The 24,823-nt window shown below is 39.3% G+C and overlaps 1 protein-coding gene across 14 annotated transcripts in view; it reads right to left on the reverse strand.

The window, feature by feature from the left end:
* The window catches only part of LOC131509943 (uncharacterized), a 320,351-nt gene that overhangs the window by 209,377 nt on the left and 86,151 nt on the right, over nucleotides 1-24,823 (reverse strand). For 11 of the 14 annotated variants that reach the window (XR_009260805.1, XR_009260810.1, XR_009260807.1 and 8 more), the window contains one exon: nucleotides 8,161-8,252. The exons of the other annotated variants lie outside the window; for them this stretch is intronic. Coding sequence is in view for 6 of the 11 variants with exons in the window: in XM_058726277.1 (XP_058582260.1) it covers nucleotides 8,161-8,252 (92 nt within the window). In the remaining 5 variants the exon portion in view is untranslated. The remainder of the gene's footprint in view (nucleotides 1-8,160; nucleotides 8,253-24,823) is intronic. 14 annotated transcript variants of the gene reach the window in all.

Below are 24,823 nucleotides of genomic sequence, written 5' to 3' on the forward strand. Positions count from 1 at the left end.
AACTGAGCTGAAGTTGGATGCTCAACTGACTAAGCCACCCGGGTGCCTCCACTTTATTCATTTTTTCACTTACGTGAGAAATTCTGAGGCACCCCTGTTCTCCCGTATGTTCGCCTCATTCGTATCAAAATTTAATAGGAAAATTCTAACTGGGAGGTGTTGTTCTGTCCAGAGCCTTCCCAACATCTTGCAGCCTCTTCACCCCCTCCTATGGACAAAGATAACATCTGAAATGAGGAGACCTTGAATCACCACTTCCAAACTTCAACAAAAGGAAGAATTCTCCTTTGTTGAACATCTCACTTCACCAGGGGCTCTAAATCTTTTCGTGGCTTAGAAAAAGTTGGCACGTGGCAGAGTCCTGCCGACCAGATTGAGACATCAGAGAATGGGCCGTTGGCCATGCCTGGCACACGTTCTGAAGACATGGCCCCATGCCACCTCCCCCCTCACGTTCAGTATGCCATTAACACTAGGAGTGGGCTCAAGAGCTAGGGCAACTTGGACTTGAAATATAACCTTGAAATTCATGGATGGATTTGAAGGATGAAAAAGAACACACTGTAGCTCTTCAGCTGTCTCTAGCCATTAAATAGAATAAGAACTAACATTAATCGAGTATAGCTGTACTACACACAGCACTAAATACTCGTCTTGCATCGTCCCTTTGAACCCTCATCACAACCTTGTGTGGTAGGTCCCATTGTAATCCTCATTTTACAGTTCAAGGAATTTGACCTAGAAAACTTAGTGAACCTGCCCTGGATCACTGAGCAGGATTCAGACCCAAGGAGCGGGCAGGCTCTCCATCATCACACAAGGTTGAGTGTTAAGAAAAAAAACGCAGTGCCTGGATCACCACAGCGACAGAACTGCGGAGATGAATGTTAGGACTGGAAGGAGGCTTTAACCTCATTTAGCCTGGTGGAAAACCTGAGACTGAGGGAGAGAAGTGAATTCCCCAAAGCCATGTAGCAAGATAAAGAACCAGACACTGAAATCTAGCTTTGATGCCCCAGTTCTTGTGCAGTGCACATCTTGTTATTCAACACACGTCACCATTATAGATGCACCAGTTACTAAAATTCTAAAATATATGCACACCGATTAGCAAATGACAACCATCCTGAAACTCTCTCTTTCCTCAGGACTCCTAGACCTCCCCACAATCAATAACTGAAAGGGCTATTATCTGTCCCTGTGGCCAGTTTCCATTCTGATTAGTCAAGCCCCTTCCTTCGTTAAATATTTTTAATATGAACCCTTCCTTAGCACAAAAGCCAGCACGTATGCTCTTTTCCCTCCAGATAATGGGAGATTCACGGGTGGATTACAGGCCACATGTCAGTCATTTGGGATAACAGTATTATCTCATATGTAAGAAACAGATGAAAGCCAATCAAGTCAGCTGTACATAGTACACGTTGTGGGGGCCCAGGGGGAGGAGGGAGTGCACAAGAGGAGAACGTTCTGCCCCAGCATTCAGGACTCTGAGGAGGTCTTGCCATCCCCTTCCAGGTGTGGGTTCAAATGTTCTCTCCCACAGAGAGGAAGTTCAGAGCATCTGAATTGTCAGAGGCAAGAAGGGTCCTGCCCCACCTCTCTCACCTTTCTTATTTCTTTTTGAAATGGTAGAGCCGTCCCTCAAGTCCTGAGAGCCCTACTCACGACAAGTGGAAATACAAGGAAAACCAAGCTCGCCAGCTGCAGAGATAACAGCCTCAGCTCCTTGTGAAGTCAACGGAAGGTAAGCCATTTTTTCTGACTCTTCTCAGCTGCAGAGATGGAGAAGCCAGTTGCGAGTGGAAGGGAAGCCCTGATGCATAGCATGCCCAGCATGAGTCAACCAACCATGTGCTACTAGCCAGTCTGAAAACCATCTAGACAGTGGCCGGTCTTCAATGGGAAGATGGTTTGCAGAGGACAAACTGCAGCTGTTTGAATACCTGTTCTTCTGTTATGCCTTCCCAGGGCTTATAGATCACCAGATAATCCTTAAATATGAATTGATATGCATATTCATCAAGACCATTATTTTGTGGACCGGAAATCTATTTCAGTGGTAGAAGGAGATGCACCCTGGTTGAAAGCAAATATAGGAAAGGCCTGGAAATTCCCCAGCCACCTCCCGTTCATCTGGCAGTCTCGATCTCTGGATGTTGGCTTGCCTTTTATTCTCTGTTTCAGTCCTCTCCCCCAGACTAAGTTAGCATTCCCATAGGACCTTATGATTTCCCTTTTGTAGCATTTAGTGCATTTATAATGATCTTCTCAGTGCTTGTCTTCCCCCACTAGACCCTAATACCCATGAGGAATGAATATGCATTGCTCTTACTAACATTTCCCCAATACTTAGAAGAGTGTGTTACCATATTCACTGAATAATGGAAGAACACTGCACACTCTTGACACGAAGCCCTATTTATGGAGTGTGCCACTTAACCATCATTAGATTACGTGGGAAAGGCACTTAAAAAGACATAAAGTCATCCATGAATACGTCAAGTTCGTTAGCTCCACCAACTCACTGAACACATTTCAGTTCATCTTCTCTTCCTACTTATTTAAGTGCATTCTCTGCTACCCTGTGATTTAAGGAAACTTCCATTCCATGCTATTGTATCTGGTGCATAACTGAATTTTTCTCAGTCTGAGGTTCACGGACCAACGAGGGCCGGCTTACCTTTTCTTGGGGTTCTGTGAATTCCCTATGAGATTTGTAAAGAGTTGTAGGCATATGCTGAGTCATGTAGATAAACATTGAAAAACTGAATGTGGCTGGGGTGCCTGGGTGTTGAGCATCCGACTCTTGATTTAGCTCAGGTCATGATCTCACGGTTCGTGAATTGGAGCCCCATGTCAGGCTCTGTACTGACAGTGAGGAGCCTGCTTGGGACTCTCTCCCTCTCTCTCTGCCTTTCACCAGCTTGCACTTACTCTCTCTCTCTCTCTCTCTCAAAATACATAAATACATTTAAAAAAAACTGAATGTGGTCATGTGATTTCAATATCTGGAGGTTTTAAAATATATTTCAAATCCTCTATCACCCTTCCCTTCAGTAGGTGGGATTTAATTTTCCTTCCCTTGAATGCAGGCAGGCTTTAGTGACTTTGCTTCTAAGGAATGATGTGAGGCAAGACGACCTTGCATGACTTCCAAGCAGAGGTTAGGAAAGGTGATATGGCTTCCATTTGGCTCACTGTCTTAGGGCATTCGCCTAAGAAGCTCTGAGTCGTATAAGAAATCCGGCTTTCATGACGCTGCCATGCTTTACCAACCAAATGGAGGGACTTTATAGAGACTGCTAGGAGAACCCCAACTATTCAAGTCTTCCCGGCCCAGCTAGCAGGCATGTGATAAAGACTTTGAGAGGGCCCCAGCCTCAGCCACCATCTGACTATGACCTCATGAAAGTCCCCAAGCCAGAACTACCCAGCTGAACCATCCCTGGGTTTCTGGCCCAAAGAAACCAGGGGACGTACGTGGTCATTGCTGTTTTAAGTCACCGAGTTTTGTGGTGTTATGTTACAAAGCAATAGGTTACTACTCTGTTCTTGCTTGCAGTTGAGTTTATGATTGCATTGCAACCATGTATTTATTAGGGGCAAATGAGAAGAGAATACAGGCAGACTTAATAAATGCATGTCAAGTGAGGGGTAAAGTCTTGCAGTGGTTCAAATAGAGAACAGTGACAAGAAAATGGCTCATCACACCCAGCTTGGTGTTTCTGGCAGGCTGAACTCAAAGGAATCTTTGTTCTGTCAATGCCACACTCAAATTGCAAGCAGTTAGTGGGCTTCAACAAAACAACTTGAGCTGCATTTAACAAATGCAGTCAATTTTAATTCTTACTGGCTTTGTTTTGCTTTTTGAATTTTTTCGGATTCTCTTGAACATTATAATTCCTTGTATCTAGTTGTATACGTAGACATTTAAGTAACATTATAATAAAATACTTAAGCCAGCACCAGAGAACAGCAATTACTTTTTCTTTAAAAGGAATCTTCAGGGGCGCCTGGGTGGCGCAGTCGGTTGGGCGTCCGACTTCAGCCAGGTCACGATCTCGCGGTCCGTGAGTTTGAGCCCCGCGTCAGGCTCTGGGCTGATGGCTCAGAGCCTGGAGCCTGTTTCCGATTCTGTGTCTCCCTCTCTCTCTGCCCCTCCCCCATTCATGCTATGTCTCTCTCTGTCCCAAAAATAAATAAAAAACGTTGAAAAAAAAAAATTTAAAAAAAAAAAAAAAAAAAAAAAAAAAAAAAAAAAAAGGAATCTTCAGTTTGAGAATCCATGAGGGAGGGTCTTCAGAAAGGCGTATGCATCTTATAACACACTGTCATCTCATTAACTGTTAAATGAAGGAATACCTACTACTCTTCACCCTAGAGCATTTTCCTTAATTGTCCATATATGCAGCAGTTCAATTGCTAGTCTCAGGGTATCTGTCTTTAAGTCTCCCGTTGCTCTAGCCTTGCATTTGAAACCCCTCTTGAGGATAATGATGTTTTCAGTCTGTGTATTCTTAGTATATGTGGCCTGGCTTTTTGATTAGCAATCACGTATTCCTCCTATTCACGAGTTTCAGCTAAAAGATGGCCACCTGTCTTTTCACTGCTCTTGACCACCCCAACTTAAACCCTTGAGTAGAGCACTTACATTATATTTCAAACTAGACCATTATAAATGTAACTTTCAAATCTGGTGAACACTGATTCACTTGTTTTTATGTTGTGCTTAAGCTAAAATATAGGAGGTTAATTCACAGCTTAGGTTAATATATTTATATATATAATTTTTTTTAACGTGCGCGATTGGTAGCTATAACACATGGCTTTCTGTTACATGCTGTGAAAAATACCCAGAAGCAATTTGACTTCTTAAATAGAACGATAGACTGTTAATTATCATAATAAGAATTATATCAATCATTTATTGCCGTCTTGAAGTACTTACACAGTACGGTGTTAAATGCCTTGTATATACATTATTTTGTTTAATCTGTAGAATTTACCTAATGGTTTAGATAAAATTGTCATTTTACAGAGGTTTGGAGGGAAGGTCATTTGTCCAAAGATAACATAACTAGAAATACAGGAGCTAAGATTTGAATCCAGATAGGTTGGCCTTTATCAACTCAGAATTCACTTGAATTCTAAATTCTTTGGACTCATCATACTTTCTTATTTACCATATTTCAGCAAAGCCAACCTGTCATCCGTCGTAAGGTGTTCCATTATTTGCGTGCCTGTATGACAAAGACTGACAGTTAAACTATGACACAATGCTTTAACGCCACAATTTTCTCTCTATATTGATTTGAAAACACTCTATGTAATAAACAGACCCAGTTAGGCATACATATTTCCCTAATGTTACTGTTATACGAATATAAAACAGAAAGCCAAAACAAATAAATGGAAGGAGACGTTTCCTAGAGTTTCTCATTTGGAGTCTGGCTCTTCTGAACTGTTTTGTAGATGAAGGTCACCGCTATCTGTATGTCTCCACATTGTCATATTCCATGTCAATGAGAGGATCGATGATGTAGCATTTCTTTTCTTTTCCCTTTTTTTTTTTTTTTTTTTTTTTTTTTTGAGAGAGAAGGTAAGAGAATGCACACAAGCAGGGGAAGAACAGGCAGCGGGGGAGAATGAGAATCTCAGCTAGGCTCTGTGCCCACCACGGAGCCCAATGCTGGGCTCAATCCCACAACCCTGAGATCATGACCTAAGCCAAAATCAAGAGTCAAACACTCAACCAACTGAGCTGCCTAAGCGCCCCGGTGATGTCGCATTTCTTAAAAGAATGCTCCATTATTGGGTCTGGATTTTTCTACCAAACTGCCATCCTCTTTTTTCCAAACTTTGATACGTATGTGTAGGCAAAGCCAATGCCCCACATTTAAATATTTAAAAATGCACATCTTAGAGTCAGTGGAATATGATATTATGTTTCCTGTAGACCATGTGAAAAACTCAATGATCCACAAATTTAAGTGTTTTATAATGGTTTGGTTATTCTAGGCATCTAGGTCTAATCTCAGACGCTAGTCAGCTCTGGATCATTAGTATACATTTATGTTGCTTTAGTTACATTATTTCCATTTGTTGAATACTTATGATACAGCAAGTACTGATCTAGATTCTTTGCATGTGTTAATTCATCAAAGCCACAGAAGCTGCATGTTGTCCCATCATATCAATGAAGAAACTGAGATTTAGAATTTAAATTATTTGTTCAGTCACATTGCTTCCTAATTGACAACTCTAGGATTTGACTTCAGTCTCTTGGACACCCACATCCATTCTGCTCACTACTAAGCTATATTGCCATCCACATAAACCCACACATTGGCAGTGTTAGAACTGGTAACTAGTATTCATGATCCCTATTATGTGCTATGTAAACTATTTTTACTTCCCTTAGCCTTCCCTCTGCCTGCACTTGGGTATATAAAGTACCATGAACATGGATTTTTATTAACTCCTCTCCCCAAAGCCAAATATTAACAGTAACCCTTCAGGAACTGAGCTGGACGTAATAGGCCAATATTTCTTGCAGTCTGGCAATGCATCACTCCTATGGCTGTCTTGCTTTAAAGGTTTCTGGGGGTATTGGCTATAAAAATGACCACAGAACTGGCCATATCACAGGACTGTTATAAGACACAGGTCCAAGCATGCCTGTTTTACCACTGATCAGAACATTTCACCTTGGCAAATCACTCTATAGGAAATTAATGCCGCTTCCTTCACATATTTATGGCTCACCATATGAAAGGAAACAATATGTGCAGTTGTTGTATGTTATGCCTGAAGCAAAAGGTTTTATTATTTAGCCGCTGCCCAGTATAGCCATGCTTAGGTAATTATGTTGCTTTTAAATAGAAGGAAAATAATCTCAAAGGCACTCTGACCTCATTTTATAAACTGGAGGTCAGTGGCACAAATATTTAGCAATACTCCTAAACCTTAGGCCGCGCAAGTAACTAATCCAAGAATCACTTACAAAATAAAGTGAAGCCACTTTCATAAGGTCAGGTCATGGATTTGGGGAACCTTCATTTAAAGATTCCTCCTATGGTACCTTGAGACAGCACCTTTTAACAACTCAGTCCAGGGGTGTGCGAACGAGAGGATCTCTGTCATTTCTAGAACTCGAGAGCCATATTTTTTTTTTAATTTTTTTTTCAACATTTTTTATTTATTTTTGGGACAGAGAGAGACAGAGCATGAACGGGGGAGGGGCAGAGAGAGAGGGAGACACAGAATCGGAAACAGGCTCCAGGCTCCGAGCCATCAGCCCAGAGCCTGACGCGGGGCTCGAACTCACAGACCGCGAGATCGTGACCTGGCTGAAGTCGGACGCTTAACCGACTGCGCCACCCAGGCGCCCCTCGAGAGCCATATTTTGTCGGAGGAAAGTAAGTTTCATCTGAGAAGGCTTGGGAGACGCTGTGCACCAATGCACTGGGCAAGATGTGCACGTGCTTCCTCACATTTTCTCAGGTCTCGGCGTCTGTGCGACCACCTCCCCAGCTACCCAAAGTCAAAACGATGCTTGCCCAAATGATTCTTACTTGGTCCCTTTCTGCACGTCATCCTAGAGTCTTCCTTCTTGTAACTCCTCAATAAATCCCCAAGTGGGCTACTTCTCCCTGTCATTTCTTCCAACCACCACCATGCCCCGCCTCATGCCTCAGCCTCTGCTCGCTCTCACCGATCCTTTCTGCCTCCAGTCCTGCTGTTGATGAGGCACAAAATCGAATCTTTTCACTCTCTGGCTTAAACTCTTCAATTGCTTCCGGTAGCTCTTGAGATGAGGTCCCTAGTTTGTTGTAGAGCTTACAAGGCCCCGCATGATGACGTCCCCTGTCAACTTCCCCAGCCCCATCTCCCTTCTTCCCCGCCAGCCCTCCCCCATTTCTCTGCTTCAGTCAAATGGAACAACTTTTAACAATTCCGATGTCCCACCTCGAGCCCCTCACACGTGGGATTTCTCTGCCTAAAATATCCTGCCCTTTGAAGTCCAAAGTTAGATGCTACAGCCTTTTAGGGTGACTGCTTCCATGTGCAGGCAAGTTTCCTGCCCCCTGCCCTGTGTTCTCGTACTCCATGATTATCCTATCACTTAGTTAATGCTGGAGTTACCCACTTACTTACGTGTTTCACCAAACATGAATTCCTCAAGAGCAGAAACAGTTTCTTGTTCACTGTCGTATAGCAGGGCAACGGTTTCCATGCCATGGATGGCCCTGGTGGTACAAAGGGCAATGTGAAGGAGTATTCCTATGTTCTGAAATTTAAAGGTCATCGTATGTTTTTAGTGTTCATCTTCGCTTTGTAAAAAATGGTGTTTGCTTTCTTTATTATGGATGTTGGATGTACAGAAGTGCATTAATGGTGATCCCTGTTCCATGAAACAGTCATCACCAGCCCTTGCATGGACCCACTTAGATATGTTTTGTTACTTTGTATCATAATAAGCATCTACAAATTCACAGTGCAAAACAAAAGCTAAGATCCTCACATCACAACAGCTGACATTTACCCAAATAGTACACTTGTTCTCTTCTCCATCCATCCACCTGACCCAGCCTCCTGTCATCGCCATTCTCTTGCTTTCTGTTTGAATAGTTTAACTGCCTATTTTCAAATTTATTTTTCTTATGTTGGTTGTTCTGAACTTTATAGAAAGGATATCGTGCGTACACAATATCTGGGGATGTTTTTTCACCTAATATCGTGTTGCTGAGAGTTATATTTATTGTTATATTGTTGGGTGTTGCTGCAGTTCGTTTGGTTTGACTGCTTTATTACATTCCTCTGATGAGTATACCACAGTTTAAGCATCTGTTTGCCCACTGACATAGGTTTGGATTGTTTCCCAGTTTTTGCCATTGTGCACAGCCATGCTCTGAATCTCTGAGTGTGTGTCACCTATCAGACATTGCAAGCACTTCACTGGAGTAGACTTCTGGGCCATAGAGTAGGTGAGTCTCTTTTTTTTTTGAGAGAGAGAGAGACAGAGCGTGAGCGGGGGAGGAACAGAGAGGGAGACACAGAATCTGAAGCAGGATCCCGGCTCTGAGTTGTCAACACACAGCCTGCTGCAGGGCTCGAACTCACAGATGGCGAGCTCGTGACCTGAGCCAAAGTCAGATGCTTAACTGACTGAGCCACCTAGATGCCCCTAAAGTATGTGAATCTTTAGGAGATAATGCCGGAATAGAATTCAATGAGATGGCTCTAATTTACCACTACCACTACCACTTTTTGCGAAGTCCTAGGGTTCCAAATCCTTCCCAGTACTTGTTATCATCAGCCTTTTTCGTTTTGGTTACTCTAATGTCAGTAGAATGGCATCTCCTATAATTTTGATTTGCATTTCCCTGATTATTAATAATACTGAACATTTTTTCATGCATCTATTGCACCTGTGTCTTTTCTCTGAAATGCTTATTCTTGGTTTTTTTTTGTCTATTTTTCTATTGGATTGTTTGTGTTATTCTTAGCAATTTATAGACATTTTAACTTATTTTGATACCAATTCTTTGTAGATTATGTGTGCTTGTTGCAGAATATCATTGAAGTTGGTAACTTTTTTTTCAAAAGTTTATTTAAATTCTAGTTAGTTAATATATAGTGTAATATTGGTTTCAGGAGTAGAATTTAGTGATTCATCACTTACCTGTAACACCCAGTGCTCATCCCAACAAGTGCCCTCCTTAATGCCCATCACCCATTCAGCCCCTTCCCCACCCACTTCCCTCCATCAACCCTCAGTTTATTCTCTATCATCAAGAGTCTCTTATGGTTTGTTTCCCTTTCTTTTCCCCACCTCTTCCCATATGATCATCTGTTTTGTTTCTTAAAGTTGGTAACTTATTTTTGTAATATCTTTAAGTGGTCCTAATGAGTAAAGGGTGATAACATACCATACATGTGACGTTCAAATGTATCAAGGTAAAGCTGTGGAATACATGACAGGGAATGAAATCACCCAGTTTCTTTACTGATAAAATACCTTGTGGTGGAGGTTTCGCTCTGTATTTGAGGTGTTTGGGAACCAAAACCTACTGCTATCCACATTTCCATAAGGGCTGGGCACTCAGCCAGAACTTGCATGAATGAACTGAAATACTTTGTGGCGACAGGCACATTGATAAGAACCTACACCCTCTGAATTTTTCAAACAGATGGCTTGCTTTTCAAAAAACAACAAACAAACAAACAAAAAGAAACTAAAGAATGGGATTCATCTCCAGTTGATCTTCATGGTTGTGGGGAAATGGTGTTTTTGGTGGGCTTTCTCATATGGTCACATGAACCATATCCTCCTTTTCTAAGACTATATTTTGGAGATGCCTTGGTATTTTTGGTATAGGTGATTTTTACTGACTCATCAGAAAGAGAGTTTTGCATATACTGTGGAAATTCTTTTGGAGCTAAAGAAAGGAAAGAAATAAAAATTAAATGCTACTTACTCCTTCTTAAAAGCCCTCTATGACCTAAAATCTCCCCACCTGCACAAATAGATCTACCTCTTTTTTTTGTTCACTCCTTGCTCTTAAAAGCAAGACGTATCAACATGGCCACTTTAATATAAAATCATAATGTAAAATGTTAATTTTTAATCTGCTAAAATATGGAGTTAACCACCCTCTCCAATTCTCTTCCTGGGACTCCTATCAACCCTATACCCATCACCCCACCCACCTCCCATGAGAGCCAAGGCAGTCGCAGGGATAATTTACATCTGAGTGATGCACTGAGGAGGTCTGTTTTATATCTTACTTGGCAATGTTTCTCAATATAAAAATTCAGTAGTGCATTTTAAAATTTTGAAGTATTGTATAATATATTTCATAATCCAGAAACTACATATTCACACATATGTAGGATAAGGAGCACCAAGACACATACCCCTAAATACCCATCATGCAGCCTGAGTAACAGAACTTCACGAATCCTACTGTAACTCCCTATATCATTTGCCTCTCTCCTCATTTATTTATTTATTGAAAAAAATACTTCATTTTTTTCTTTCATTTTTTTCTTCATTTTTAATGTTTGATTTATTTTTGAGAGAGAGAGAGAAAGAGAATGAGTGAAGGAGTGGTAGAGACAGATGGAGACACAGAATCCAAAGCAGGGTCCAGGCTCTGAGCTGTCAACACAGAGCCGGATGCAGGGCTCAACTCACGAATAGTGAGATCGTGACCTGAGCCGAAGTCAGATGCTTAACCAACTGAGCCACCAGGTGCCCTGATAAATATATTTTGCATGATTATTATGTGTCAAGTACTGTTCTAGTCACTGAAAGACATTAAAATAAAATAAAATAAAATAAAATAAAATAAAATAAAATAAATAATAATAAAACAATGAAAAGCCCTGATTCACAGAGCTTACATTTTATTCTGAAGTTTGGGTTCATCATTTCCTTTTCCTCCCTCATAGTTTTACTATGTCTATGTGAATCTCTAAACAATATATTAGTTTACTATCTTTTAAGTCTGGATTTTTTTCATTTAATGTTTTTATGCATGAAATGCTAGTTTGTTCATTTTTACTGTTTGTGGACTTTTATTATGTGAGTATTCTTCACATTTTCCTGTTTGTGGATATTTGGACTATCTTTAGATTTTTGCTATTGCAAACAAAGCTACTTAGAAATGGTATCATACAACACATGTTTTTTTTGTCCGGATTCTTTTGCTCAATATTTTGTTTGTGAGATTCATTTCTCTTGTGTGTAGCAATATTTCATTACTGTTTATTGTTGTATAGTTTTCCACTGTATGTACCTACCCTATTATAATTCCATATTGCTAGATTTAAGTTACTTTTAGTATTTGTTTAATGACATGCTTACATGTTTTTTGAAGCATGTATTTGTGTTAAGTATTGCTGGATAGTAAGATATGTATATGCTGAAGTTTAGTCAATCCTGCGAAATGGTTATCCAAGGTTGTTCTACAGTTTACATCCCTATAGCAGTGTATGAGAGTACCCATTTTGGTGGCAGTGTATCATACTGTACTTTTAATTTCCATTTACCTGTTGATGAGGGAAGATGAGCCCTTGTATAAAAGCCTGTGGGTTGCTTAATATCCTATTTTATCAAGTAGTGGTTTAACACTTCTGCCCACTTGTTCTGTTTCTCATTGACTTGAACAAAGCATATACACAAATACTTCAAACATATAAAACACAGGACCCTTGATATTAAATGTAAGTGGTAATAATAGCTAAACCTGTTTCATTCCCAATCTCAGATGTAAAAATTCAACATTTCACTTAAATATGACATTATAGATGTTTAAAAATCATTTATTGTAATTTTTAAAATCTGGTTTCATGGAAAAGATTGACCTGTAGCTTTACTTTCTTATCATATCCTTGTCATTTTTTGGTATTAAAATTATGCTGGCCTCCAAAATACCTAGGAAAATGATACCTCTCCATTCTGGATATTTTCTTCTGGCCCATCTCCCCCTTTACTAATTCTCTTTTCTAACCTTCTGTATCTAATCTTCTATTAAGCCCAACTGATTGGGTTATTCAATTAAGTTATTATAGTTTAAAATTTTCCAGGTTTCACTTGATCCCTTTGTATAAAATCTGGTTTTCCACCAAAATTCTCCACCTCATTATTTACTATTTTAACATATTAGTCTTGTTTACTTTATTTTTTAATTTACTTTTTAAATTTTTTTTAACGTTTATTTATTTTTGAGACAGAGAGAGACAGAGCATGAACAGGGGAGGAGCAGAGAGAGAGGGAGACAGAGAATCTGAAATAGGCTCCAGGCTCTGAGCTGTCAGCACAGAGCCCGACGCGGGGCTTGTACTCACTGACTGTGAGATCATGACCTGAGCCCAAGTCAGACACTTAACCGACCAAGCCACCCAGGTGCCCCGCGTCTTGTTTACTTTAAAATCTGTCTGATAACAAAAATATGTGGGTAACTTATGGATCTATTTCTACTGTTTATTATTTTATATCAGTTATTAGTCAATTTTTGTCTTTTTGTGTGTCTCATTATTTTTGTTTGAGTGCTAAACATTGACTTTGAAACCTGGAAATAATTTGAAGCTCTCATCTGATCCTTTAATATTAGCAAATTCCTTAGGGAAACAAGCAATTCAAATTATGGGTTCACCTCTCTGGGGTTCCACCCTCCCTCCAATCCTAGAATTACAATTTCTTACTGTATCAGTATTGTTTATCAATGCTTTCAAAGAAACATTTTAAGACATTTAGTCAAGCTTGTCTAGTTATTATCAAATGGAGAGACTGTCTAAAATAAACCAGGACGCTATTACCCAGAAGTAACATTGTCTACCTTGTTAAATTTTAATTTGCATTTTCCATATTTCAAATGAGTGATAATTTTTAGAAGCTTAGTTACTAGTGTTTGCACTTATGCAAATTTCTCTATTTCATGCTTAGTTTCTTCTTAATGATCTATAGAGATTCTTTATGTCATCTAGATTTTTATTCTTATCCCATGTATTTTAAATTATTTCTAATTTGTATTTTTATTTATTTTGATGAACTCATGTATTTTTTTTTAATGTGGTCATATTCATCAATCTTTTCCCTTTTGTTTTGTGCTTTTTATCTTATTTAGGAACTTCTTCCCCATCTGAATGTCATAAAAATATTCTCCTCTATATTTTCCTATATCATATTAAAGACTTTCTTTTAACTTCTGTCTTTAATCTTCACATTGTATGTGGCGTGAAGTAGGGATTCAATTTTACTTTTCTCATATGAATATGAGTTTGTCCCAGGACCATTTATTGAGGTAAGAAACTGACCTATATAAAAAAGCACCTTAATTTCAGAACAACTTGTTTGAGGGAATTATGCTTCAAGTATGGGAGGTCCCCCTTATCTTAGTATTAGTTATCTGTGTCTCTGAAAGAAATGATCTCTTTAAAATCTAGTGTCCCCTCAAACAACCCTTTGACTTAATTTTAGCTTCTCTCCTCTTGTGTCAATAGTATTTCTAGTCAGTATCCCATAGGTTGTTAGCTGTTTTTAAAATCCCCCAAATACAGTGCAAAAACAGTGAAAATGGATGGTAAAGTAAAATTACAAATCTTGCAGAAGATGTGGGATCTTGTAAAATGAGCATAATTGCCATTACAGATAGGAATATGCAGAATTAGCAATAAAACAACAGAACATAACCAAGTGAGGTAATGCTATAGATGCCTTAAAATAAAATGACTTTAACATCAAAACTTGACATCCAAACCGACCTTCTAGGTCCATCCAAGTTGTTTTAAATGGCAAGATTTATTCTTTTTATGGCTGAGTAATATTCCATTGTGTGTGTCTATCTATATCTCTCTCCCTCCCTCCCTACATACCTACCTACCACTTCTTCTTTATCCATTCAATAGCAGAAAGAAATTTGGGCTCTTTCCACACAATGGCATATATATATATACACACACATACCACATCTTCTTTATCCATTTATCTACTGATAGACACTAGATTGCTTCCATTTCTTGGCTATTGTAAATAATGCTGTGATAAATATAAGGTTGCTTGTATCTTTTTGAATCAGTGTTTTTATTGATTGATTGATTGATTGATTGGTGTGGGGGTCAATACCCAGAAGGAAAATTATGGGTCAATACCCAGAAGGAAAATTACTGGATCAATGGTATTTCTATTTTTAACTTTCTGAGGAACCACCATATCATTTTCCCTAGTGGATGCACCAGCTGAGCTTCCAACCAGCAATATACGAGGATTCCCTTTTCTCCACATAGTCATCATCGCTGCTTATTTCTTGCCTTTTTGATGCTGGCCATTCTGACTACTGTGAGGTAATACCTCATTGTGGTTTTGATTGGCATTTTCCTGATGATTAATGATGCTGAACTCCTTTTCATGTGTCTGACTGCCATCTGAATGTCTTCTTCTATTTAGATCTTCTGCCCATTTTTAAGTTAGATTATTACTATTATTAATGATGTTGCATTGTATGGATTCTTTATATATCTTGGATATTTACCTCTTATCAAATATGTCATTTACAAATATCTTCTCAGTAAGTTGCCATTTTGTTGATGATTTTCTTTGCTCTGCAAAAGCTTTTTGGTTTGATATAGTTCCAATTATTTATTTTTGCTATTGATTCTCTTGCCTGAGGAGATGGGTCCGGAAAAATATTGCTAAGGCTGATGGCCAAGAACTGCCTAAGTTCTCCTTGATAAGTTTTATGATTTCTAGTCTTACATTTAGATCTTTGAACCACTTTGAGTTTATTTTTGTGTGTGGTGTAAGAAAGTGGTGGTGTTTAATTCTTTTGCATGTAAATATAGCTCAATTTTTAAAGACTTACAAACACACACACACGCACAAGAAACAGCACTTGATTCCTGCTTTAATTGTTCTAATACTCTCTCATGCTTGGAGTTATGACCTAAGTTATCTTAAACACAGATTGTTTCATAAGTTATATTGTATTTTTGTTTGCTTAGAAGGGATACACCTTATCTTTTTTGGCATACATTATATTAGTTTCAGGTATATGACATAGTGATTTGACAGTTCTACATGTGATGCTCGCTACAATAAGTGTAGCTACTATCTATTACTATTTAACGTTATTACAATATTATTGACTATATTCCCTATGAGGTACTTTCCTTCCCCAAGTTATGCTGTATTTTTCAAGATAAAATCCCAACCACAACTTTTTCATTTCTATATATTATAAAACCTTGATGACTCAAGGAACACTAAACTAGATGGGGAGAGTAGGAGGTCTTCAAACCACATGACTGACACAAACCGACTTCTCAATGAACTTCTTTCATAGGATAAGTTTAAATGATTACCGGAGTCAGAAAATATGGTAAGGTGACTGAAGTGCCTAGGGCAAGGTATTTAAGAAAGCATTCACTCTCCGTTGGGATTATACCACTGCAAAGACTGAACTGAAACTTATTGCTATACTTTAGTTTTGCCTAGTCTAGGACTTGAAAAGAAAATCACACAGTACGTTCTCTTTTGTGTTTGGTTTCTTTCACTCATTTGCTTTTGAGATTAGTCTATATGTTTGTGTGTTCACTCCCCTTTATTGCTCAGTATTCTCTTTTATAAGTTTTCATTTTATAAATATACCTTTGTATATATTATAATAAACAACTTTTTAATATAATAGTTTATAAATACACCACAGTGTGTTAATCCATTCATCTGTTGATGGGCATTTGAGTTGTTTCCAGTTATTGCCTACTTTGAATAAGGCTATTGTGACATTAGCATCTGATTCCTTTTTGTGGGCATATATTCCTATTTCTCTTGGGATAAATGCCTCAGTGAAACTACTGGGTAATACGGTGTTTGCTCAACTTCACAAAAAGTGGCCAAAATGTTTTCCCCAAAGTTGTACCGTTTTACACAACTCTCTGCAACGTATGAGAGTTTTTGCAAACTCCATATCCTTGCCAATACTTGGTATTATTAGTCATTTGAATTTTAGCTGTTCTATTGCCATGAAGTAGTATCTTGCTGTGTTTTAAACATGCAGTCCCTTGAAGACCAATATAATATTGAGTATCTTTTCATGTGTGTAATAGCTATATACAGTAAAACCTTGGTTTGTGAGTACAATTTGTTCCGTAAACATGTTTGTAATCTGAAGCACTTACATATCAAAGCAAATCTGAAGAACCACTGGCTCAGTTGTGATCATGTGATGTTCGGTGGCAGCTATTACTCGTATTGTGAGACATCATTTCAAGTTAAAATTTATTAGAAATGTTTTCTCATCTTGTGGAACACTCGCAGAACAGGTTACCCACAATCCAAGGTTTTACTGTATCTTCTTTTATGGTCTTTTTAAGTCTTCAGCCAATTTTTTAGTTGAATTGTTTGTCATTTAATTGTTGAGTTGAAGATCACTTTATACATTCTGGATTATGTATTTTGCATACAGAAGCTCTGTCAGAGTCAGGCATTGATCCTGTTATCCCCCTGTCTGTGGTTTGCGTTAGGGTATTCCAGTTGGTGTCCTTTGAAGAGCAAAAAGTTTCAATTTTTATAAAGTCAAATATATCTTTATTTTTAGTCTAAGAAACCTTTGCTCACCCCAAAGTTGCAAAATTTTTCTCTATTTATTTTGAGAGAGACAGAGATTGTGAATGGGGGAGGGACGGGGGGAGGGACAGAGAGAGAAGGAGAATCCCAAGCAAGCTCCGTGATGTCAGCACAGAGCCCGCACGGCACTTGAACTCATGGATCATGACCTGAGCTGAAACTAAGAGTCAGATGCTCAAACAACTGAGTCACCCAGGTGCTTCTCTCCTGCATTTTATTTTAGAAATATTATAGTTTGGCTTTTACATTTATAGTTAAAGACTATTTTGAATTAATTTTGGTTTATGGCACGAATAGACATCAGAATTCATTTTTTAATACGAATGTCCAGTTGTTCCCACATCACTTATTAAAAACAATTTTACTTTCCCATTTAATTACTTAGGAACCTTTCCAAAATTCAATTGACCATTGGCGTGTGGGTCTCAATTTCTAGACTCTCTTCTGTCCCACTGCTCTATATGTCAATACTTTTGTCAATACCACATTATTGTGATTACTGGAGCTTTATAATAAGCTTGGAAATCATATAGTGTAACTATTCCAGCTTTGTGTCTTTTCAAAATTATTTTGGCTGGTATAGATCTTTTTTGTTTTTATACAAATTCTAAAATCATCTTATCAACTTCTAGGAAAACATTTGCTGGCATTTTGACTAGGATGCCAATAAATCTATAAAAAAATTTGACAGAACTGACCTCTTACCAATACCAAGCCTAGCAATCAGTGAACATGAAGTATCTCTCTTAGTAGTGTCTTCTGTTTTTGGTGTAGTTTTGTTGAATATCTTTCATTAGGTTTATTCCTAGACATTGGAATTGTTTTAGATGCTATCAGTTTACTTTTTTAAAATAACTTTTTAATTTTAGATGAGTTTTAGATGCACAGAAAAAAATGTGAAGCCAGAACAGAGTTTCTATACACCCTACACCCAATTTCCCCTGTTATTAGCATCCTATTATAGTATAGTACATTTGTCACAGTTAGTGAAGCAAGATTGATGTATTATTACTAAAACTCAGACTTTATTCAGATTTCCTTAGTTTTTATCTAGTATCCATTTTCTGTTCCAGGATCTCATCCAGAATACCTTATTATATTTAATTGTCATGTCTTCTTGGGCTCCTCTTGGATCTGATAGTGTCAATTTACTTTTTCCTATGTTTATGGTACTATGTTTCCTTTCTCAAAATGATAGGCATATTGCAAATCAGTGCAATATGCAAATGAGTGAGATTGGACCCCTACATCACACCATGTCCAAAAATTAACTGAAAATGCATTAGTGACCTGAATATACCAGCTAAAACCAGAACATTCTTTTTTTTTAAGTTTATTTATTTTTTGAGAAAGAGTAAGAGAGACAATGCCAGCTGAGGAGGGGCAGAGAGAGGAAGAGAAACCCAAGCAGGCTCCACACTGTCAGCACAGAGCCCAACATGGGGCTCAATCTCATGAACCATGAGTTCACCTAAGTCTAGATCAAGAGTCAGATGTTTAACCAGCTGAACCACCCAGGTGTCCCTAAAACCATAAAATTCTTAGAGGAAAACATTTGAGACAAATCTTCATGACCTTGGATTTGGAAATGTATTCTTTAATATGACCAAAGAAAAAGTAGACAAACTGGGCTTCTTTAAAATTAAAAACCTTTCTGTATCAAAAGTCATTGTCAAGAAAAAAAAGACAACTTAGAGAATAGGGTAAAATACTTGTGAATCATGTATCTCATAAGGATATAGTATCCAGCATATATAAAGAGCTTTTACAGTTCAACAATAAAAAATATCAACAAACCAATTTAAAAAGACAAATTATCTGAACAGACATCTCTCCAAGGAAGATATAACTAAAGAAGAAATGGCCAACAAGTACATAAAAAGATGTTCCACATTGGGGTACCTGGGTGGCTCAGTTGGTTAAGCCTCCAACTTCAGCTCAGGTCATGATTTACCTGAGGGGCTCATGGTTTACAGGTTCAAGCCCCACGTCAGGCTATGTGCTGACAGCTCAAAGCCTGGAGCCTGCTTTGGATTCTGTGTGTGTGTTTCTCTCTCTGCCCCTCCCTCCCTCCCTCTCGCTCTCTCTCTCTTTCAAAAATAAACATTAGGGAAATGGAGATGTTCCACATCATTAGTCCTGAGAGAAACGCAAACAAAATTCACAGTGAGGCACCACTTTGCACCCACTGTAATGGCCATAATGAAAACATGGAAAATAACAAGTATTGGCAAGGATGTGGAGAAATTGAAACGCTCATCCATTATTGGTGAGAATTTAAAGTGGTTCAGCAAGTTTAGAAAGCAGTCTGACAGTTCCTCAAGGAGTTAAACATAGAATTAGCATATGATTGAGCAATTCTACTCCTGGATATATACCCCCAAAAATTGAAAACAAGTACTCACACAACTACACGTATATGCATATCTATAGGAGCACTAGCCACAATAGAGAAAACGTGGAAATAGCCTGAATGCCCATTACTGGGTGAATGGATAAACAAATTGTAGTCTGTACATACAATGGAATGTTATTAAACCTTCAGAAAAAAAGTAAATATCTAAGATGCTACACTGTAGACGACCTTGAAAACTTTATGCTAAGTAAACAAGGGCCAGACCCAAAAGGTCACTTGTATGATTCCATTTGTGTGAAATATCCATAGACACCAAGCACAGATTTGTGGTTATCAAAGGGCAGGGTTCATTCAGGAAGGTGGGAAACAATTGCTTAACAGCTACCTTTTCCTTTCCCGTGATAAAAATGTTTTGGAACTTGACAAAAGTGATGGTTGCACAAGGTTGTAAATATACTAAATGCCTAGGAATTTTTCACTTTTAAAAGGTTAATTTTATGTTATGTGATTTACACCTCAATACAAAAAAAGAGAAACTTAAAAAAAATGGTAGGGATAATTATCTATTTTGTCACTGCTATGCCTCCATCTATTTTTTTTAATATTTATTTTTGAGAGAGAGAGAGTGGGAGCAGGGAAGGGGGGGAGAGAGAGAGAGACAGAGAGAGAGAGAGAGAGAGAGAATCCGAAGCAGGCTCCAGGCCCTGAGCTGTAAGCATAGAGCCTGATGCGGGGCTTGAACCCACAAATTGCGAGATCATAACCTGAGCCAAAGTCGGACGCTTAACCGACTGAGCCACCCAGGCACCCTGTCTCCAGCTACTTTAAGAGTATCTGGCATGCAGTGGGTGCTCAATAAAAAATCTCTGATTCCACTACCCAAAGCTATTTACACATTCAATGCAATCCCAATCAAAATTGCACCAGCATTCTTCTCGAAACTAGAACAAGCAATCCTAAAATTCATATGGAACCACAAAAGGCCCCGAATAGCCAAAGTAATTTTGAAGAAGAAGACCAAAGCAGGAGGCATCACAATCCCAGACTTTAGCCTCTACTACAAACCTGTCATCATCAAGACAGCATGGTATTGGCACAAAAACAGACACATAGACCAATGGAATAGAATAGAAACCCCAGAACTAGACCCACAAACGTATGGCCAACTCATCTTTGACAAAGCAGGAAAGAACATCCAATGGAAAAAAGACAGTCTCTTTAACAAATGGTGCTGGGAGAACTGGACAGCAACATGCAGAAGGTTGAAACTAGACCACTTTCTCACACCATTCACAAAAATAAATTGAAAATGGATAAAGGCCCTGAATGTGAGACAGGAAACCATCAAAACCCTAGAGGAGAAAGCAGGAAAAGACCTCTCTGACCTCAGCCATAGCAATCTCTTACTCGACACATCCCCAAAGGCAAGGGAATTAAAAGCAAAAATGAATTACTGGGACCTTATGAAGATAAAAAGCTTCTGCACAGCAAAGGAAACAACCAACAAAACTAAAAGGCAACCAACGGAATGGGAAAAGATATTTGCAAATGACATATCTGACAAAGGGCTAGTATCCAAAATCTATAAAGAGCTCACCAAACTCCACACCCGAAAAACAAATAACCCAGTGAAGAAATGGACAGAAAACATGAATAGACACTTCTCTAAAGAAGACATCCGGATGGCCAACAGGCACATGAAAAGATGTTCAACGTCGCTCCTTATCAGGGAAATACAAATCAAAACCACACTCAGATATCACCTCACGCCAGTCAGAGTGGCCAAAATGAACAAATCAGGAGACTATAGATGCTGGAGAGGATGTGGAAAAACGGGAACCCTCTTGCACTGTTGGTGGGAATGCAAATTGGTGCAGCCGCTCTGGAAAGCAGTGTGGAGGTTCCTCAGAAAATTAAAAATAGACCTACCCTATGACCCAGCAATAGCACTGCTAGGAATTTATCCAAGGGATACAGGAGTACTGATGCATAGGGGCACTTGTACCCCAATGTTTATAGCAGCACTCTCAACAAGAACCAAATTATGGAAAGAGCCTAAATGTCCATCCACTGATGAATGGATAAAGAAATAGTAGTTTATATACACAATGGAGTACTACGTGGCAATGAGAAAGAACGAAATATGGCCTTTTGTAGCAACGTGGATGGAACTGGAGAGTGTGATGCTAAGTGAAATAAGCCAGACAGAGAAAGACAGATACCATATGGTTTCACTCTTATGTGGATCCTGAGAAACTTAACAGAAACCCATGGGGGAGGGGAAGAAAAAAAAAAAAAGAGGTTAGAGTGGGAGAGAGCCAAAGCATAAGAGACTGTTAAAAACTGAGAACAAACTGAGGGTCGATGGGGGGTGGGAGGGAGGGGAGGGTGGGGGATGGGTATTGAGGAGGGCACCTGTTGGGATGAGCCCTGGGTGTTGTATGGAAACCAATTTGACAATAAACATCATATATTGAAAAAAAAAAATCTCTGATTCCATGAGAAACAGCACCTGTCTTTTCAGCCCCAAAATTGCCTTTTATAGCTGTAGCTGGAAAATGTATATCTGGATTTGCCACCAAAAGGAACTTCCGATCCCATATATAGCTATAGTAGAAATGCACCAGCCACAATTTCTTCAAAATATAGAAGACAGGCCCAGACTCTGGCAAACAACAGTCTCTGTCCTCTGTCATCCTTACTTTTTCTATAAAGTTCAAGCGGCTTGGCTGCCTATGGCTCACCATGACCCCTGACGTCCCCTGCCTCCCTATCCAGTGTACCCCAACAAAAGTAAACTTTATTTACTGTGTTTACCCAAGTACATACTATAAAAAACAGTATGTGCAGCAAGGCTGAGCTTTTATGGAAGCCACTATGAGTGCTGGGGATTAGCTTTGCCAAGAAGTACATGAATAAAACCAGCCGGAAGACGGCAACATAGGTATTCAAAATATGTAAAGATAAATACAGCAGGAGTCTTAATTAGCCTCTATTGTTTTTGTTGCTGTTATTCAGTATTTATGATGTATCAGGCACTCTAAATCATACTTTTAATATATTATATAACTGAATTTTCACCCAGCAATTATTTTTAGATGAAGAAACTAAGGCTCCTAGAAGTGATGTAAGTACCCTAGGGTCATTCAAAAGGGGCAGAGAAAGCATTTGAACTTAGACACTCAAGGATTGAGGATTGGCTTCATTCGGGTTTTTACCAGCGTGCTTTTCCACAAAGTGCATTTATGCTAACTAGAAGCCCCAGTGCTCTTATACTCCACTGGTTGTTTGATCAGGGTGGGAAAAGACGACAAGTTTAAATAAATCTCAGGGAAGGTCTCTGATTGCATTAGCGTAGGTCACATGACAAGCTCCAGCACAGGGGCCAGAGCGCTACGATTGGATACTACCATTTCCCAAAAGAAAGGAGGGACTGTCGGAGCATCTAAAACAGGCACAACGTTCTACCATCTCATGTAAGTTTCAGGCTATACTTTAAAAGGCACCTGCAAAATAACATCGTCCATTAAAAATGCAATACAAGGGGCACCCGGTTGGCTGAGTCAGTTAAGCGTCCAGCTTCGGCTCAGGTCATGATCTCATGGTTTGTGGGTTCGAGCCCCGCGTGGGGCTCTGTGCTGACAGCTCCGAGCCTGGAGCCTCCTTCGGATTCTATGTCTCCCCCTCTCTCTGCCCCTCCACAGCTCACACTCTGTCTCTGTCTCTGTCTCTGTCTCAAAACTAAATAAACATTAAAAGAATTAAAAAAAAACACACACACAATACAATAAGCATAAGAGAGAGATACTCAGTCTTTTGGTCAGTACTAGTATAATGAAGGGGCTCTGGTCTCTTGGCAGGCTGAAAGGTTCTGAGTCCCACTTAGCCTCTCTCTCTCTCTCTCTCTCTCTCTCTCTCCCCATCCTCAGGTAAGCCCAATCTGAGCCTTGATTTTCTACCTATAAAAGCAGCAATTGTCACAAATAGTTCCCAAAGGCCTAACTCTAGGTAGTTATGATTTTCTTGGTCTAATCTTAAATTTTGGAAAAACATTCCTAGGTAGCCACGTACAGAACAAGAGAAGCATTTTATGGCTGTTTTCAGCCCAAATACCTGCTTTCTAATCTTTGTTTGGCCTTGCAGTACTGGTTTTGCGTCTAGGACTATAAATCCTTTAGTTTTAAGGTCTGATTTTCACAGTGATCGCGGGGAATGTGTACATTCTGTGCAATGCCCAGCTTAACCCAGCCAGAACTTCACGGAGGGAAAATGAAACAGTGAGTCATTGCTCAGAGAATTGAACCTGTAAAATGAAAACCGGAATAAAAATATAACTTCTAGCTTTTTCTGGGTGAAGATAACTTTAAAAGAGTAGAAATTTGAGGAACATCAGTTTCGTTTGATCGGTGTAGATGGGAATTTCTTAACCTTTTACAATGCATGCCCCATTCTGATAATCCTAAATATCCCCCCACAAAACCCCAGAATTTCTGAAACACAGCCTTGGCCGGGGGACAGGGCTTGCCCCTCCCTTCCTGTCACCAAGAACAGGCACTAAAACCCAGAACACAGACTCTGTCTCCTGTATGTGACCACATGGCAACCTTTGCCAAGCTTTACTTACCCTCACTTGTTTTATAAAAATTGCAAGCTGTTTTTTTTTTTAATTTCCAACTACTAAGCTACAATATTACCTCTCCTTTAATAACTTGCCCTTCATCTTCATCATCCCGCCCGTGGAGGGGAGGTTCTGATATGCCTCCCCTAGGGAGAAGCGTCCTGTAGTCGAGGGCCACAGCTAGGGCACACGCACTAATCGTTCTCACTTAGTGCAGACTCTGTTTTCTCCTTGAGAGGTTATCTTTGACTTCCAGTTCATTTCTGAACCTCAGTTTGCGCATGTGTAAAAGACACACAGTGAAACTTGATAAGGTTGTGGGGAAAATTCCTGGGATCATTTGTGGAAAGTGCTTGGCACGGTGCCTAGAATATAGTAAGTGCCCAGGGAACATTCAATGATGGCCATCACGCTGCCGGGTATAATCCTAGGGCCTGTGAGCTACACAGTTCCACAGGCTACGAATCAAACTACATTGTGAAGGACGGCCCCCGGACTTGTGATATGTAGGAAATGCTGGACGCGTAAATAGACACGAATATACATGTATATGATTATATAATATATAAAATATGGTATGTCTACGGCTATTGCCAGTGAACCCTGCAAATTGCCCAAGCACGGGGTGTCTGATTTGCCAAGACTCTTCTGCTCCTGCTGTATACTATCAACAGCAGAGCCAGGAAGTCCTGGCCGGCCAAGTACGTGGTATCAG

This window comes from Neofelis nebulosa, chromosome 4 (genome assembly GCF_028018385.1).
Source record: "Neofelis nebulosa isolate mNeoNeb1 chromosome 4, mNeoNeb1.pri, whole genome shotgun sequence".
NCBI lineage: Eukaryota > Metazoa > Chordata > Mammalia > Carnivora > Felidae > Neofelis > Neofelis nebulosa.